The 18,767-nt window shown below is 42.7% G+C and overlaps 1 protein-coding gene across 1 annotated transcript; it reads left to right on the top strand.

The window, feature by feature from the left end:
- Positions 1 to 1,592: 1,592 nt before the first annotated feature.
- Positions 1,593 to 17,749, top strand: LOC117807329 (NLR family CARD domain-containing protein 3-like). Its single transcript, XM_034676579.1, has 11 exons — positions 1,593 to 1,648; positions 3,882 to 4,053; positions 4,676 to 4,768; positions 5,168 to 5,272; positions 8,283 to 8,358; positions 8,507 to 8,702; positions 8,786 to 10,583; positions 10,689 to 10,862; positions 12,085 to 12,243; positions 12,502 to 12,548; positions 13,607 to 17,749. The coding sequence occupies exons 2-11, from the start codon at positions 3,977 to 3,979 to the stop codon at positions 14,143 to 14,145; spliced, it is 3,264 nt and encodes a 1,087-aa protein (XP_034532470.1). The 5' UTR covers positions 1,593 to 1,648; positions 3,882 to 3,976; the 3' UTR covers positions 14,146 to 17,749.
- Positions 17,750 to 18,767: the final 1,018 nt, after the last annotated feature.

The raw sequence follows: 18,767 nt of genomic DNA, 5'->3' as shown, positions 1-18,767 counted from the left end.
CCACACAGGGCACAGCTCGGTGGCGTAATAGATATGGCTGATGCCTTACAGTTTGAAGGTACAGGGTTCAAGATCAGTGTAGGGAACATACAAGGTTGAGGCAGGGTGTGTGGAAGGGACAGAAGGATGAGGCAGGGAGGAGCAGGGAGCGGGTTCTGTCCAATCAGTAACAGGATGTGATGCCCCTCCCCTTTCCGTTTTGTGAAATTTCGTGTTTTGCCCTTCAGGGCCACTGTAGTAAGTGTTGTGGAATTTCCCTAGTCTTATATATATGTGTGTGAGAAAGTTTAACTCTTGTATCTTTCCAGTCTAAGTGTCAGGGGCAGAGTAACTTCCTTTCAATGTCATGCAAAGCTACTGGGTGATAGGCGAGACAGGGTCACTGTAGTAATCAAGGTCTTTCTCCCTGCTCCTGTCTTTATCTGTATGTTTAGACTGACTTAGTGTCTCCAGGCTAGAGCACCACTCTTCTTCCCAATTACTATGTTTCTTATTGCCAGTACATCTTGGGTTAAAAAAACCCGACAATATATTGCAGGGTCAAAATGACCCGACAATATATCGCAAGGTCAAAATGACCCAACAATATATCGCGGGGTCAATATGACCAAACAATAACCTTAAATCAAACCCAAACCCTAACCCTAACCCTAACCCTAAACCCTAACCCTAACCCTAACAGTAACCCTAACCCAAACCCTAAACCAAACCCTAACCCTAACCCTAACCCTAAACCCTAACCCTAAACCAAACCCTAACCCAAACCCTAAACCAAACCCTAACCCAAACCCTAACCCTAAACCCTAACCCTAACCCAAACCCTAAACCCTAACCCAAACCCAAACCCTAACTCTAACCCTAACAGTAACCCTAACCCTAATCATAACCCTAACCCTAACCCTAACCTCAAACTCTAACCATAACCCTAAATCCTAACCCTAACATTAACAGGTGGGTATGGATATGGTGGTATATAGATACGCATTGGTCTGTGTTTTGTCAAATGCTGTTTTGAAGGTCTGTACATGTGCTGCCTCACTTTAGAAAAAATAAGGAAAGAAGCAAAAACAAAAATATTTGTATTAACGGGGCAGTAGATGCAGTTCTTCTTGAAAAAGGAATAAGAAATATTCAAATACACATATATGTTGATGAAATGAATGCTGTTGTTGCAGTGAGGCATCATTTGAGTTGTGAACGAACAATGTGTGTTATTTTGATTTTCTATCAGCTTACTTTTATTTAAAGAGCGCTTGTTTGTATGTGTTGTTTTCTTTTGTTTAAATGTTTATTTATTTGTCTTTTTTGTTTCATTTGTTCGTTTGTTATGGTGTATATATGTATAATGGAAAAGCTAAATAAAAAAATATATATATATAAAAAAAAAGGAAATGATCATAGTTTGTTGTGCTTCATGTTTAATGACAGTCTGAATATCTGCAGCTGATCCCACTAACACTGATTTTAACAACTCAATTATAATCAATCAAAATTACTAATTGATAAGTTGTTCATTATAAAAGTAGAAATGAAGCTGCCCTGTCCATGTCCCGTTTCCATGACGTCACCATGTGGGATGTTTTGTTGGACTTAGTTTCACTTTTGATCTGAGTTGTGTCGCAGTTTGGTTCTCCGTGTCAGAGCAGAGGTGAGTCTTTCTTCAGACTGTTTCTCAGAGTCTCAGTCAGATTCATGTTGAACAACAGCTGCGATCTAACATATTACTCACCGAGCTCATGAGCTGCTTTACTGAGAGGCCTCCTCTGCATGCTATCAGTGATACTGTAACAGTGCTATGCTAACAGTGCTATGCTAACAGCATGACTGTGCCACCCTCAGCTGAGTGCGCAGCCTCTGACGCAGCAGGGCTTCACATCAGGAGACACATCCACTAAACCAAACCAAACCGAGGATTTCTTTACAAACTGCTGCACCAAAAACTACTTCATTAATATTAATGAATAACTTCCTCCAGCCTCTTTCAGAGACATCAGATACTACAGAGGACCTCACTGCTGGATCAGTTTACTCTGATCACAAGCTGCACAAGTTTCCTCAGGAAACACACTCTGTTATTAACAACATGAGTCTAATCCATATTTACATACAACACTTTATTTATTTTAACACTGATTTTAATATGTCTCGTTCTTATTGACCCTTGTGTTTGGTCTTTAGTTGAGTGCAGATCTTTGTCTTTATGTTGAAGTTAGTTATATTATTGAATTGACCTGTTATATTCTGGCTCTTTTTATTGAGCAATCATGTTTTGTTCTTTTATATGTGCAATATAATATAAAATACTCAACTCAACTCAACTTTATTTATAAAGCACCTTTCATACATAAAAACAAGCAGCCCAAAGTGCTTCACAGAATAACAGAGAGACGGAAGACAACAGCAATGGTAAAATGATAAAATAAAATCAATACAGTCAAATTAATAAAATTAGTAATAGTGGAAAGAAAAGTTAAAAATAAGGTAGCGTTAAAACAATCAGATGAATACAAGAAATAAATAGATAAACACATAATTAAATAAGATATGTAAATGTTAACGCAATTATTCAAATAATAATGGTGAAAATAGTAAAAAAAATAATAATGCAGTCCAGGGCCAAAATTAAATTACTCCAAATTAAAAGCTAGATTAAAAAGGTAAGTTTTAATTTTACTTTTAAAAACACCCAGAGAGCTCGCTGTTTTGATGTCCAGAGGCAGAGAGTTCCAAAGCTTAGGGGCTTAAAAACAGAAAGCCCTCTGGCTGGTGCTTGTGTGAAACAGGAACATTTGAAAGGGAAGCATTCGAGGACCTCAGTGATCGGGTTGGAACATAAAATGACAGGAGATCAGTGATGTCTGGAGGAGCAAGGCTGTTAAGAGCTTTAAAAACAATTAAAATAACTTTAAAATCAATTCTAAAAGATACTGGGAGCCAGTGCAGAGTTTTAAGAAGAGGGGTTATGTGATCAGTTTTCTTTATCCTTGATAAAACTCTGGCAGCAGTGTTCTGAAAGAGCTTCAGTTTTCTAATAGAGTTTTTGGGCAAACCAGTAAAAAGAGAGTGGCAGTAATCAATGCGGCTTGTAATAAAAGCATGAATTAAAAATTTGGCATCTTTCTGTGATAAAAAAGGTCTGACTTTTGCAATGTTTCTGAGATGATGAAATGAAGTACGACCTTGTTGAAATGAGGATTAAAATTAAAATCTAAATCTAAAACCACTCCCAGGTTTGTGACCTTTGATTTTATTTGCCTGTTAAAGTCTCCCAGAGTAGTCTGGAGTTGCTCTCTGGCTGTTTCTCTGGTTATTAGTCCTTTAACCACAGCGCTCAGTTTGATACCGTCTAAAACTGTCACACACGACACAAGATTAAATCAAAGAGAGAGAGAGATCACTGTCAGAGAATAAACAGAGTTATTATTATCAGATCTATCTGCACTAAATGATGAGAAATAAGACGATCATTCACTCTCAGTGTTTTTGTCTTCTCTCTCAGTTCTTCCTTCATGTTTCAAACACAGCTGTGTTGATGTTAGTCTTGATTATGTGTTTAAATTCTTCCTATTTTTCTAATATCAGTGCACTAACTGTATTGGTCATATGTTACCTTCTCCACCACGTTCATGTGAACACGCTCGGGGTAACTCCAGATTGACTCATCATGTTGATAACCAGCTTCATGTGACAGCTTAGCGTGATCTCCTTTGTTCAGTTTAGTGAAGCTGGATCAGGAAAAGACATCTGGGATATGTTGAACTGACTTTGTAGTAAACCCCTCAGGTAGTGTGTCGTTGAAGTGAAATGATGTAGCTCTATCGTCATGATGGCGCCCTCTGCAGGTGGATTTGAGATATTCTCTCTGTGTGTTTCCTCTGCAGCTTATCCTTCACACTCTCGGGGAGTGACTCCAGCAGCTGGGCTCTGTCAGTGTCGTTGCTGTAGTGACAGCTCTAACAGCAGGGGGCGCTCTGCCATGGATCTGTGTGAGGCCCCGGAGGAGGCAGCCCCTCCCTCTAAAACCTCTCAGTTTGAGGAAGATGAAGCTCAGAGGTGAGATGAAGATCGCTGTGACTCTTCTTCCTGCACTCGGGGAAACCACTGATCCTTCACTTTGACTCTTTATGTTTGCATCTACTTTATATCTTATTCTCGTCAGTGTTTTTAAAAGTTGACAGACGGGGACAGAGGCACATGGTTTTCCGAGCGTTATATTAACGTGAGAGAGAGAGAGAGAGAGAGAGAGAGAGAGATACACACACACAGAGAGAGAGATAGAGAGAGAGAGAGACACAGAGAGAGAGAGAGAGAGAGAGAGAGATGGAGGAGAGGAGGAGCGAGTGTAGAGCAGTCTCTCGACATGCTGATGCTACTTTAATCCCGTTACATCTCTCTCCTGGGTTCATACCGGTGTTCTGTTGAATAGTGCTTCCTGTGCAAATGTGCTCCTCAGCTGCTCTGAGCAAAGTTCACGCTCTCGTCTCCAGTGTGAGTGTTGGAGGACGGTGTAAATGTAGAGAGTGTAACATGAAGTGATTCAGTGTCCTGAGACACACCTCCACTGTTTGGAACACATTAAGAAACAGCAGCTAAACTGAACAGAACACCGGTAACCTGTAAGGGTTAATGTCACAGCCACAACGCGACACGTCTCTAATCATGCTGTTTGTTTCAGGAGGCAGGGACCGGACTCTCCTGGACCCAGCTGTGTGTCCCTCAAGTCTATGCCGTTTCATCTAGACTTTAAAGGAGGACCTGCTGATGGAGGGTAAGATTCATTAAAAACAATAGAAGAGACCTTATCAATGAGAAAGTATCACTGTTAAAGTACCTGAGCAACGTGCCGACAGTGTGGAGCCAGAAAGTGATGTCTTCCCATGAGACAGAGGTTTGTCACCCTGAGATTCAGGCTCAGGATGCTGCATTGGCTCTGTGTCTGATATATTTATAAGTCACAGGAGAGCTGTCGTCTGTTGATTCCTCTGAAATGTCTTTCAAATTAAAAGCTCAACCTTCCTCTCTCTGCGTGTGCAGCTGATTCTGTGAGGGAATTAAACAGCGGCTTTTAAAATGAAGAATATCAATCTCTGATAAGACCAGCCCTGAAACCTCTCCTGTATGAGTACAGCAAACAACTCACAGTCACTAATCATACTGTTTGTTTCAGGAAGCAGAGACCGGACTCTCCTGTACCCAGCTGTGTGTCCCTGAAGAGTGACCTGTCTATGGAGTTTAATATAAACTTTAAAGATAAAGGACCTGCTAATGGAGGGTAAGATTCATTAAATATTAGGGCTGCACGATATTAGGAAAACATGCGATAACGTTGCGATAAATAAACAAATACTTAAGTATACAATGTTAATGTATGTGTGCTTTGGATTTGCTGCTAACATAGACCCCAGACAGTAAGTAGCTTATACAGACACTGTGGAAAAAATTATAAGTATTATTTCAATTAAAAAACATGGCTTTATGGAAAATTCCACCTGGCTACAGCTGCTATATTAACAATTAACCAAATTAGTTGCATGGCTATACAGTCTCTTGATCACTTTAGTGGAACATCTTAATGCCCCCCTTAAAAAATGTTCTGCTTCTCGACAGAAAAATTTCCCTTACCAGTTGGATTGTTGAAATAAATAAATCAAAATCTGAAAATAAGTTAAATAATTTCAAATTTCCAATGAATGTAAACATAATTTCAATTAAAAAAAACAAAAAACAAAAAAACAACTTTTCCTACAGCATATCACCCAAATCACCAGAACCTCCTTTTACCTGAAACATAGTTTCAGGTGAAACATAGCTCGACTCTGCCCACTACTCTCCTTTTATGCAGTTGAAACCCTGATCCATGCTTTCATCACCTCTACTTTGACTACTGTAACCCCCAATTTATACAAGGTGTGCTGTGTCATGTTACGGCTGTGCGTTCCCATTCTAGTCAATGCTCACACAGGGAGCACCGCGGCACGTCTCAGTTCCGTCTCTGGAGCGTGCCCCCGCCAGAGATACGCGTCCAGTCTGCTCCTCTCTGCTGGGAGCAGACCTGGGGGACAACTTGCTACTAAGTACATATATGAACCACACTATGCTCCCCCAGAAGAACTATAGATTCCCCATTCGGAATTTCTTCCAGAACCCCGTCCAGAGACTCAAGAAGACCGGATACAATTTCCCTGGGACCCACTCAAATCGAAACCTGTGGGTTCCTGGGACTTACTACATTGAAACCTGCCAAATCACTGGGCTTGTGATCCTGGTGGATCCAACATTTTGAAGTTCCACAGGCAGCGCCTCAGTCACTGCTCTATCAGCTCCTGGCATCAGACCCTTCTTGTTTAGTGGAAACTAGGGATGCACCGAAAATTCATCCACCGAAAATTAAAGCGCATATTCGGTTTTCGGCCGAAAGACTTATATCACTGAAACAACATGGCCGAAACAGAATGTTGTGATGACGCAAGCAAAAACCGCTGCCAGTGTGCGCTTGTCTGAATAAGGGCCAACATGTCTGCATCCATTATTCCTTTAATGGCAGCACTAAAGCATCTTCTAAGCAAAGAGGTTGAGACGGACCACGGAGTGAAAACAATGAAGAGTACACTCTTAGAGTCTGTCAGCACACGTTTCACTTAGATCTATTCGGATCCTCTGCACCTCATTGCGACTGTACTTGATCCGCGTTGTAAAGATCATTACTTGGATGTGGGAATAAAGCAGCGCGTACGAGAAATGATCCAGGCTGCGATGGATGCGGAGAACCCGCTTAGAGACGGAGAAGCGCACAGAATCAGAATCAGAATCAGAATCAGAATCAGAATCAGAATCAGCTTTATTCGCCAGGTATGCTTGAACACACAAGGAATTTGACTTAAGTAAACTGTGCTCTCTTTGTACAAGGCATAAGAATAAGAATAAGAACTACAATAAAAAATCAAATAAAAAATAGAATAACAATAACCTTAGCTGTAAATACAAGAAACAAAAAAATAGCTTGACTAATATGTACAGGCTAAAATGATATGATAAAGTGTAGTGGTGAGTTGCAGAGGTAGTTTTTACATTATAAAAATAGAAGTTAAATAGTACAAAAAGTAGAAATATGGAATTCTGCTTGGAGAATTGTTGCATTGTGTATCTACATGTATATTTACAGAGAGTATTTATCTGACAGGTCTGACACTGTTATGGTTTAGTGTTCATCAGAGAGACAGCCTGGGGGAAGAAACTGTTCTTATGGCGGGTTGTTTTGGCGCACAGTGATCTGTAGCGCCTGCCGGAGGGGAGGAGTTTGAAGAATTTGTGTCCAGGGTGTGAGGGGTCAGCGGTGATGCTACATGCCCGTTTCCTGGCCCGGGACCGGTACAAGTCCTGGATGGTCGACACCGATGATTTTTTCTGCAGTCCTTATAGTCCGTTGCAGTCTGTGTTTGTCTAGTTTGGTTGCAGAGCCAAACCAGACAGTGATGGAGGTACACAGAACAGACTGGATGATGGAGGTGTAGAACATGATCAGCAGCTCCTGGGGCAGGTTGAACTTCCTGAGCTGACGCAGGAAGTACATCCTCTGCTGGGCCTCTGTCCTGATAGTGTCTATGTGGGAGGTGGCCCACAGCGCCGGAGAAGCACAACAGAACGCAGAAAAAAGGACTTGTCTCTCTGAACCAGATGAGGGGCATGCACCCTCGTTGTCTGATATGTTCAATGAGATCCTTGATTTTAGTGAGGTTAGTACACAGTCAGAGCCATAAATGCAATGGTAGGGGAGACCAGGAACAGTTGTAACATTTTTGACATTTCTGTCTGTAACTTTGAGCTCTTTTAACCCAGTGTGTTCAAACCGCTATACAAGCTAGCTGCAACTAAACTGAGCATGTGCAGAGTGAATCCAGTGATTCCTAACCTGTTCCTGATTGGAGCAAGTGCAAGTGTTACAACTGACCCGTGTTACAACTGTCCCCGGTCTCCCTACTAATATAATAGGCATAATAATTTCTTTCAGTGTTTCGTTTTTCAACCTGGGTTTCCTCATTTTCGGTTTTCGGTTTCGGTCAAGAATTTTCATTTTGGTGCATCCCTAGTGGAAACCAGTCCTTTCTTCTCAGGGCTTAATGACATCTATCACAGTCGCCTCCTGTGGGGATCCTGATGTTAGGACTCACTTAATTTTGATGTGATGCTGTAACCACTTATATCCATGCCCTGTTGTTTGTTGTCATGTTAGAGCACCGCTTGTAAACTGTGTCATGAAATGTCTATCTGATGTTTTTCTACAGAATTCAGCAGGAGGACTCAGAACTCAGTGACCAGCCCGTCCAGCAGAATCAAGCAGACCTGGAGTCCAGATTCAAGGTGTGCAAATCCCAGTTTTAAAATGAACTACACATGTCCAGATTTAATGCTAAGCTATCAGTCATTTTATATGCTGTTCTGTTTGCACCAGATGAACCTGTCAGAAGAAGTGTTGATATTAAATGTTCTGTCTCTTGCTCTGTTCCAGCTGCTCGGGGAGGATATGAACGCCTTTTGGAGGAAAGAGCTAAAGAGAGCCCAGAGGGTTCTGACATCAGATTACCCAGCATCCTTAGAGAATGAGGATGAAGGGCAGAGGAGGAGCAGAGAAGCGTTTCTGAAGATCATTCTACACCTTCTGAGGAAGAGGGGGGAGGTTCAGCTGGCTGACTGTCTGTGGAGCAGTAAGAGCTTTGTGTTTTATCAGATTGAACCTCACGATCTGGTTCATCCACTCATTGATATCATCTGTTGCTTGTTCCTTCAGAAACTGTTGTTCCAGTGTGCGGACACAAACTGAAGTCTCACCTGAAGGAGAAGTTCCAGTGTGTGTTTGAGGGGATCGCTAAAGCAGGAAACCCGACCCTCCTGAACCAGATCTACACAGAGCTCTACATCACAGAGGGAGGGACTGGAGAGGTCAATGATGAACATGAGGTCAGACTGATTGAAACAGCATCCAGGAAACAACACAGAGCAGAAATGACTATAAAGAAAGAAGACATCTTTAAACCCTTACCTGAGAGGGCTGGACCAATCAGAACAGTGCTGACAAAGGGAGTGGCTGGCATCGGGAAAACAGTCTTAACACAGAAGTTCACTCTGGACTGGGCTGAACACAAAACCAACCAGGACATCCAGTTCACATTCCCCTTCACTTTCAGAGAGCTGAATCTGCTGAGAGAGAAAAAGTTCAGCTTGGTGGAACTTGTTCATCACTTCTTTACTCAGACCAGAGAAGCAGGACTCTGCAGGTTTGAAGAGTTCCAGGTTTTGTTCATCTTTGACGGTCTGGATGAGTGTCGACCTCCTCTGGACTTCCACAACAATCAGATCCTGACTGATGTGACAGAGTCCACCTCAGTGGATGTGCTGCTGACAAACCTCATCAGGGGGAACCTGCTCCCCTCTGCTCGCCTCTGGATAACCACAAGACCTGCAGCAGCCAATCAGATCCCTCCTGAGTGTGTTGACATGGTGACAGAGGTCAGAGGGTTCACTGACCCTCAGAAGGAGGAGTACTTCACGAAGAGATTCAAAGATGAGAAACTAGCTAACACAATCATCCCCCACATCAAGATATCCCGAAGTCTCCACATCATGTGCCACATCCCAGTCTTCTGCTGGATCACTGCTACAGTTCTGGAGGATGTGTTGAAGACCAGAGAGGGAGGAGAGCTGCCCAGGACCCTGACTGAGATGTACATCCACTTCCTGGTGGTCCAGTCCAAACTGAAGAGCATCAAGTACGATGGAGGAGCTGAGACTGATCTTTTGAGCCCAGAGAGCAGGAAGATGATCGAGTCTCTGGGAAAACTGGCTTTTGAGCAGCTGCAGAAAGGAAACCTGATCTTCTATGATTCCGACCTGATAGAGTGTGGCATCAAGGTCAAGGAGGCCTCAGTTTACTCAGGAGTGTTCACACAGATCTTCAGAGAGGAGAGAGGACTGTACCAGGACAAGGTGTTCTGCTTCATCCATCTGAGTGTTCAGGAGTTTCTGGCTGCTCTTCATGTCCATCTGACCTTCACCAACTCTGGACTCAACCTGATGGAACAAGAACACAAAACATCCTGGAGGGATTACTTCTTTGTACAAAACAAAGAAACACATTTCTACCAGAGTGCTGTGGACCAGGCCTTACAGAGTCCAAACGGACACCTGGACTTGTTCCTGCGCTTCCTCCTGGGTCTTTCACTGCAGACCAATCTGAAGCTGCTGAGAGGTCTGCTAACACAGACAGGAAGTGACCCACAGACCCATCAGGAAACAGTCCAGTACATCAAGAAGAAGATCAGTGAGGATCTTTCTGCAGAGAGAAGCATCAACCTGTTCCACTGTCTGAATGAACTGAATGATAGTTCTCTAGTGGAGCAGATCCAACAGTCCATGAGATCAGGACCCCTCTCCACAGAGAAACTGTCACCTGCTCAGTGGTCAGCTCTGGTCTTCATCTTACTGTCATCAGAGAAAGATCTGGACATGTTTGACCTGAATGAATACTCTGCATCAGAGGAGGCTCTGCTGAGGATGCTGCCGGTGATCAAAGCCTCCAAAAAAGCTCTGTACGTACACACAAAACTACCCAGCTTCAATTTTGCTTTTATGTTCTCAGGAAAACCATCAGGTGTTTATGATACTTTCATGATGTATTTCTGATTCTTCTTCAGGCTGAGTGGATGTAACCTGTCAGAGAGAAGCTGTGAAGCTCTGTCCTCAGTCCTCAGCTCACAGTCCTCCAGTCTGAGAGAGCTGGACTTGAGCAACAACGACCTGCAGGACTCAGGGGTGAAACTGCTCTGTGCTGGACTGAGAAGTCCACATTGCAGACTGGAGACTCTTAGGTGAGCAAACTTATTGACAAGGAAGACCGTCTGAGCTCATAATTAATGGATTTAGTCTTTTATACATACAGACAGTGACACACTACAGCCTGACTATGTCCCAACGCCTTTTTTGAGAAAAGAACTTTGCCCTCAGACTTGGAGGTGCAGCCTTCCCCTTTATTTGAAAATAAATTTGTTTCATCACTCGGATTTGATTTTAATGCTTACTGTAAACATTTCATAAGCTGCTAGCAGTCAAAGCTTATAGGAGTCTGAGCCTACAGTAGTGTGGCCTATAGCAGTCTAAGCATTACAAATTAAGCCTATAGCAGTCTAAGCTGTTAGCAGTCCAATCCTAGAAAAGTCTGAGGCAATAGCAGTCTGAGCCTATAGCAGTGTAAGCCTATTGCAGTCTGAGCCAATAGCAGTCTAAGCCTATAGCAGTCTAAGCTGTTAGCAGTCTAAGCCTACAGCAGTCTGAGCCTACAGTAATCTGAGCCTATAGCAGTCTAAGTCGATTGCAGTCTAAGCCTTTAGCAAACTAATCCTATTCCAGTCTAAGCCTGTAGCAGTCTGAGCCTATTGTAGTGTGACCTATAGCAGTCTAAGTCTAAAGCAGTTTAATCCTATAGAAATCTGAGCCTACAGTAGTCTGAGTGTATAGCAGTATGGGCCTATAAGCAGTCTAAGCCTATAGCAGTCAGAGCCTATAGCAGACTTAGCTGATAGTGTAAGTCTATTCTAGTCTAAGCCTATAGCGGTCTAAGCCTATAGCAGTCTGAGCCTATAGCAGGCTAAGCCTATAGCAGTCTAAGCCCATGGCAGTACGAGTCTATTGCAATCTGAGTCTATAGCAGACTATGCCCATAGCAGTCTGAGCCCACGGCAGTCTAAGCCTATAGCAGCCTAATGTTATTTCAATTTCAGCCTATAGCAGTTTGAGCCTATAGCAGCATAACTAAAAGCTGGTCTTAGTTATACTAACTATAAGCTAGTCTGAAGCCTATTTTTATAGTTGAGAGTGTGTTTGCCCTCTGGACCCTGACTGATAGAATATTTCAGAAAGCTCTCACTCCCATAAAATTTTAGAGATGAGCAAAGCCAAGGTACGGGGAGCAGGGCTGCATGCTGGGAACACTGTAATGATAAGTCAAATCTGAAATGGAGCCTCTTTTGATTGGTGTGTGCGTGTGTGTGTGTGTGTGTGTGCGTGTGCGTGTGTGTGTGTGTGTGTGTGTAGTCTGTCAGGTTGTCTGATCACAGAGGAAGGCTGTGCGTCTCTGGCCTCGGCACTGAGCTCCTCCGGTCTGAGAGAGTTGGACCTGAGCTACAACCATCCGGGAGAACGGGGAGAGAAGTTACTGTCTGCTGCACTGAAGGATCAAGGCTGCACACTGCGGTACGGCATAGGGACGGAAACTCTATTTTGACTGAGTGTCTCTTCAAGTCAGCGTGATGTGTCACACTGAGTGGGCGTGGATCAGTTACATTTGATGTCATTTATTTCTTTAATTCAGTTTACAGCTTTATTCTCCTTCCAGCTAACCTGAAGAGTGTGTTCGACTCTGAAAGTCTCCTGCATGTTGTATTGATGTGAACAGAAAACCTTTGATGATCAGAGGACAAATGTGTAAGCTGTTGTTGCTTCTGCCTCCAGGTTGGATCATGGTGGACTGCACAGACTGAAACCTGGGCTGAAGAAGTGTGAGTGTTTTTGACTTGATCCATCAGAACACAGCTACACAAGCTGGGTGATGAAAGTTATTGATATTCATACCTGATGATGCATTATGTGTTACTCTTAAATCAAGCAACTTGAAGTTGTTACTCAATCTTAAAACAAGTTTTGTTTTCATGAGACTTTAGGTGAGACAACCAATGTAGCTTATTTTAACAGTTATTCACTCAATTTAAGATTCAACCATAAATACAAAGATTAAAAACACGTAAATAACTCTAAAAACAAGGTCATTCATCTAACATGTCTCAATCCAAGAATTAAAATCTTGGCAAGTGCCGAATTATTTGCAGTGTACCTCCTCTCCCACCGTCTCCCACATGCACAAATCAGAATCAGCTTCATTTGGGAGAGGCAGATTTCTGTCTGTCTGGTCAATAGAGCCACCTTAAAGCCACACTCAGTGACTTTCTTTGAACGTGTTGGACAGCAGACTCCAGTGTCACATAGTGGACAGAGGGTTGCGTAACACTCATTAATGCTGTGTCACAAATGCACACCCATTATGATCCCTGAACTGCAGCACACCTCAACCTGCACAAAGGTAGGCTGACCTGTTCGGTGCCGCTGTCCTTATAACTGGAGTGTACAAAGTCAGAGCTGCACACACAAACACACACAGTACACTGAGGGACCCATCCACACACCTGCTCCTCATGTTGCCCTCTGTTGGGCGCTTCAGGGCATTACAGCCAAACAGACTTACAGTTGTCATACCAGAGCAGCACAGCCTGTGAACACCTGAACATGAACACAGTACACATTATAGGATGGTCCATCAGTAAATATGCAACACACAGGGAATTTGTAATTTTTTTTGTCTCTATTGATTTTTTTGGTAAATTTCTTAAGTTTAGGATAGCTTATTTATTTCAGGATTATTTTCTCTGGTGAGGACAGCCATCAAGTCCCCTTGTGTCTGTACTTGAGCTCCACGAGGACATTAAAGGTCTACGAGTCTGATGGACTCTCAGTGTCAGTTAACAGATGATAACCTGCTGCTGTGTCTCGTCCTCTCCATCAGGGGCCTGTGAGCTGGAGGTGGACACCAACACCGTGAGCAAGAAACTCCGTCTGTCTGACCACAACAGGACGGTGGCACATGTGGAGGAGGCTCAGTCGTACCTCAATAATCCAGAGCGATTCGCCTACTGGCCCCAGCTTCTGTGTAAAGGTGGTCTGACTGGTCGCTGTTACTGGGAGGTGGGGTGGAAAGGAAGAGCTGTTGTGTCGATGAGTTACAGAGAAATTGGGAGAGGAAACAGTGAAGACTGCGTGTTTGGATGGAACGATCAGTCCTGGAGTCTGATCTGCTTTCAGGGAGGTTACCTTGTCAGGCACGACAACAGAGAAACAAACCTCCCTCTCTCCTCCTCCTCCTCCTCAGGCAGAGTGGGAGTGTATGTGGACTGTCCTGCTGGTTCTCTGTCCTTCTACAGAGTCTCCTCTGACTCACTGATCCACCTCCACACCTTCAGAAGCTCCTTCACTAAGCCTCTGTATCCTGGTTTCGGGCCCTGGTTAAAAGGTTCCTCAGTGTCTCTGGTACCCCTTTCACATTAAAGTGGTCCTGGTGCTATTTCTGGGCTGATGCTGGTTGAGGGTTGGTTCTACTTGCGAACCTATGGAGCTATTATTGTTGCAAAACTATTTGTAACTGTGTAAAATGATCCACAAATACGTACAAATATACAAATATTCCCTAAGAACCAGTTCGCTTTTCCACAGACAAGGGCCAGGACAGAGCCACGTCACGATAACCCCGCCTCCACCCCTGCTGTGAGCGTCTCGCTCTTCTAGCACAACAAATGCTAGAAGAGCACAAACTGGAATGTATTTCCGGGCTGGTGCTCGCGCTGGTTTGGAGCTGGTTGAACTCGCGAGTTGACCACTGCTTTGCCTTAGAAACCATTCATCTTTTTTATTTTTTTCGCTGCAGGACAATGGCGGAAACACGTTTGTGTTTTTGATCACGGCAACCCTGCCCCCCCACCCCTCGCCCCTGATGTAAGCGGCTCGCGATTCTACACCATCAAAGAGTTGTAGCCGCTCTGCCGCTTCAGTCGAAACACGAAAAACCAGTTCTCAATTGAGTTGGTGCTACTCTGGAACCAGGTTTTTCTAGTTTAGGGCCCGGTCTTGAACTGGTTATAGATTAGACACTGGCTCCGAACCAGCCCTGGAAGTGACTTGGTGGAAAAGGGATTGTGTGATCAGGAGGTCAGACAAACTCCGCTGACTGCAGCCAGAGGTTGATCAACAGTCGGCTGACTTCGGTCTGAGGCTTCGTCCACACGTATCTGGACAGCGTTCTCCAAACTGTGTACGGGGTAGAGGTGGCCCCGATTAAGAATTTACTTAGTCCAATGTGATTCGTCAGATTTTGCCTTTAGTCGACAAATGGACAGATGTGTTTTATATCTTCATTCACCCGTAGTCTGCATTATGGTGACCGTTTGATGATAACACACGTAAACATTTACAATTAAGAGGCTTATAGCTTAAATTTAAAGAGGACCACAAGAGTAGATAGGTATACAACTTTTGTGTTTTAAATCTATATTACACACAAAAACAAGGAGGCCAAAAACTGCCTCTGGCCTGCACACACATAATAATGTTGAAATTCTATTCATCCATGAAAATAAACAAAAACACAACATCAAATTAGAAAGGAAAAAAGTTAAAATAGAACAGGTAGGACTTCAGGAGATATTTAAATATTTGCCACACAGCAGAGAGCAGCACTGTCGAGGGTAGTTCGTCTTACTTCCGGCTAAACATTTCTATAATGTTCAAAATCAAACCTGAACCAGCTAAAGGGTTTTAAATCCCTTAGCATTTGTCCGCTTGAGTCTTTTCAAATCTTACGCAAGGAAAACCAACGTGTTAACGGGCAGAAGTGCGTTACTTGCTTTGTTGACAATAAGTCCTGCCTCGGAGGATATCCTCTGTGATGCTTTGGAGGTGGATGGGATGCTGTGGATTCTTTTTGCGGTTCCAGACGGCTTTGGGTATCCCTCCTCGTACTATTTTTTGTGTGGTCCGGTAAGCCTTGATCTCACAGCCCTCTTCATGAAGCTGCTCCTCATCTTCATTACTATTTTTAGGATCACCTGAAGTTTTTTTGCCTCACATTTTGAGTTACCATGAATCTAGAAAGATTTATAGGCCAGCTGAGGTATCGCTGCTCCACTGGTCCCGCTAAATGGAAGAGTCCACCTTTAATTACCAGGGGAGATTTAATTATCACCTTAAGGAGATTTAACACTTCAATTAAGTATTTATAAGTTTATATTTATATCAAAATAGGCTATATGAGACCTTATTTATACAGAAACAGGAAAATGATATAGAATTAGACATTGGGCACCCCCATAGTTTGAATGGAATGATCTGTGTTTCATGTAGAGATGTTTAACTAAGGCTCTTTAGAACAATGAAGAACAGCCAGGTGTCCTTCTACACATGCTGTTAAACCTAACCATAACGAGCAGACATTAACAAATTGGTAGCCGCCATCTTGGCACCTGCTCAACACATATAAACAACCACAGCCATGTGCAGGTATGTCAGCGTTTCCCCAAGCGTTTGTTTTTTTCGTGAACACGAAAACAAAAAAACTAACATCTCCACCTGAGAGGCATTTTTGAAACCCTCGGTGTCAGTGACCTAAAACTCTGGCTACCTGTTTACGTGTTTACGTGTTTACATAAGACCATACCGTAGATAAAAAACATGTTTTATTATCTCCATGTGTGGACGGGGCATGTGAGACGTCAGTACGGAGAGCACAAACCTGAGTCTCTGTGTAACATGAGGGCTTCTCTCTGTATAAATCTAGTGTTATATATACGTTATATATTCCACCATAAAGGAAAGACTTCGTAACGTGTCAAATGTATTCAGGGCCGGAGTGGGACTCATTTTACACCCCAGAGTTTAAAGGCTCAGACCGCCCACTTTAACTGAACATGGATCTTTTTTGCCTTACAGTTATATTACTCTCTAACCGAGTTATTCACCATGTGTCTTATCAAATACCCAAACATGTACCTTCATTTATCTGTGAACAGCACTGTTTTTCTGCAGTGTCAGCTTTATTCAGCGTCAATGAGCCTAAACCTACATGTCCAAAACAATAACAGTATTATCACTGCACTCACCTTTGAAACACCAACACATCAAAGCATATACTGAGCACTGACTGATCACTTATCTCATAGTTATGATGTATTATCTTATCACTGTCTCATAGTGGTGATGTATTATCTCATCACTGTCTCTTAGTGATGACATATCACTGTCTCAGTGATGACGCATTATCTCATCACTGTCTCAGTTATGACGTATTATCTCATCACTGTCTCATAGTGATGATGTATTATCTCATCACTGTCTCATAGGGATGATGTATTATCTCATCACTGTCTCATAGGGATGATGTATTATCTCATCACTGTCTCATAGTTATGATGTATTATCTCATCACTGTCTCATAGTTATGACATATTATCTCCTCACTGTCTCTTAGTGGTGATGTATTATCTCATCACTGTCTCATAGTTATGACATATTATCTCCTCACTGTCTCTTAGTGGTGATGTATTATCTCATCACTGTCTCATAGTGATGATGTATTATCTCATCACTGTCTCTTAGTGGTGATGTATTATCTCATCACTGTCTCATAGTGATGACATATTATCTCATCACTGTCTCTTAGTGGTGATGTATTATCTCATCACTGTCTCATAGTGATGATGTATTATCTCATCACTGTCTCTTAGTGGTGATGTATTATCTCATCACTGTCTCATAGTGATGACATATTATCTCATCACTGTCTCTTAGTGGTGATGTATTATCTCATCACTGTCTCATAGTTATGACGTATTATCTCATCACATCACTAGTCTGCACCTGCTCTGTTTCTTAAGCGTCTTCAAATAACGTTGTATATTGACTCTATATAAATGATTGATATAACTATTTTGACTAACTCATCAGTTATCCATAATGCTAAATAACACAACACAACTCGTGGACTTGGATCGCCAAGCTTGAACGTTTCTGTGTTGGTGTGGCACATCTTGTATCTTGATGTTGACTGCTAGCTTACCTGTGTCATTTCCACCTGTTTTAATAAAGGACTGAATGACTTTGACTCTTTGTTTTAGTCTGGTTTCTTCCACTCCAATGTCACTCTTTTTATGAGACCTATGAATCGAATCACCTCTTGACTTTCGTTGGACGGAGGGGTCAACCGAAGCCATGGAACAAACGTAGTCATGAAACCAATGTTAAGCTGGTGTTTCCAGTGGGACGTGTGCCTCCCCAACAAGCCTGTTCGGCTGTGAGAGAACATCTTGTCTCTACTGAAACACTTCTGGAATAACAAGTAGCAAACCCGTACTCAGTGACATGGAGCTTTGTCTCCAGAGCTAAAGGGAGTCCAGAACTTAATCCAAACACAGAAACTGTGCCTCAAATTGTGTGTGTGTGTGTGTGTGTGTGTGTGTGTGTGTGTGTGTGTGTGTGTGCTCCTGTATATACTTGACCATTTGCTGCATGTCCTCCCCCACTCTCTGCTCCTCACATTTCCTGTCTCTCTTCCACTGTCTGATCAAATAAAGGCATAAATTCTGAAAAAAAAAATTCACAAAACAAGACAATATTTCACAAAACAGAAAGGGGAGGGACAACACTTCTTGTTTCTGATTTGACTTAACCCGAGAGCTCGACATCATTTGCTGGTTCTATTACTACTACTCAGCTGAGTCCCTTCACAAATTTTGAACTGAGTTGGAAGGGTTGGAAGAGGAGATGGAAATAATAAAGGAATATTTCAACAAAGGATACACATGTAATGTAGCCTAATACTCCTAATGTAGCATTGGCAAGCACCTCTGTGGTGTGATGGACAAGGCTGCTGTCTTACAGTCTGATGGTTTGAGGTTCAAATCCCACTCAGGGCTTCAAATGTGAGATGGAAACAAAACAGTTCCCTTACAATGTGGTTGAGTTTTGCTGTTAAACAACTACAACAAGATGGTGGAAGGAAAAGACTGAAAAAAGCAAGCACTGCTGGCAATGAGCATGGGAAAAGTAATCTGATAACATGTTATTTTAATCCTCTGGGAAGTTTAACTGAATACATGTAATATGATTTAGTACATACTTGT

The sequence above is a fragment of the Notolabrus celidotus genome, chromosome 23, assembly GCF_009762535.1.
Source record: "Notolabrus celidotus isolate fNotCel1 chromosome 23, fNotCel1.pri, whole genome shotgun sequence".
NCBI lineage: Eukaryota > Metazoa > Chordata > Actinopteri > Labriformes > Labridae > Notolabrus > Notolabrus celidotus.
This window is presented reverse-complemented; position numbering and strand designations above follow the sequence as displayed.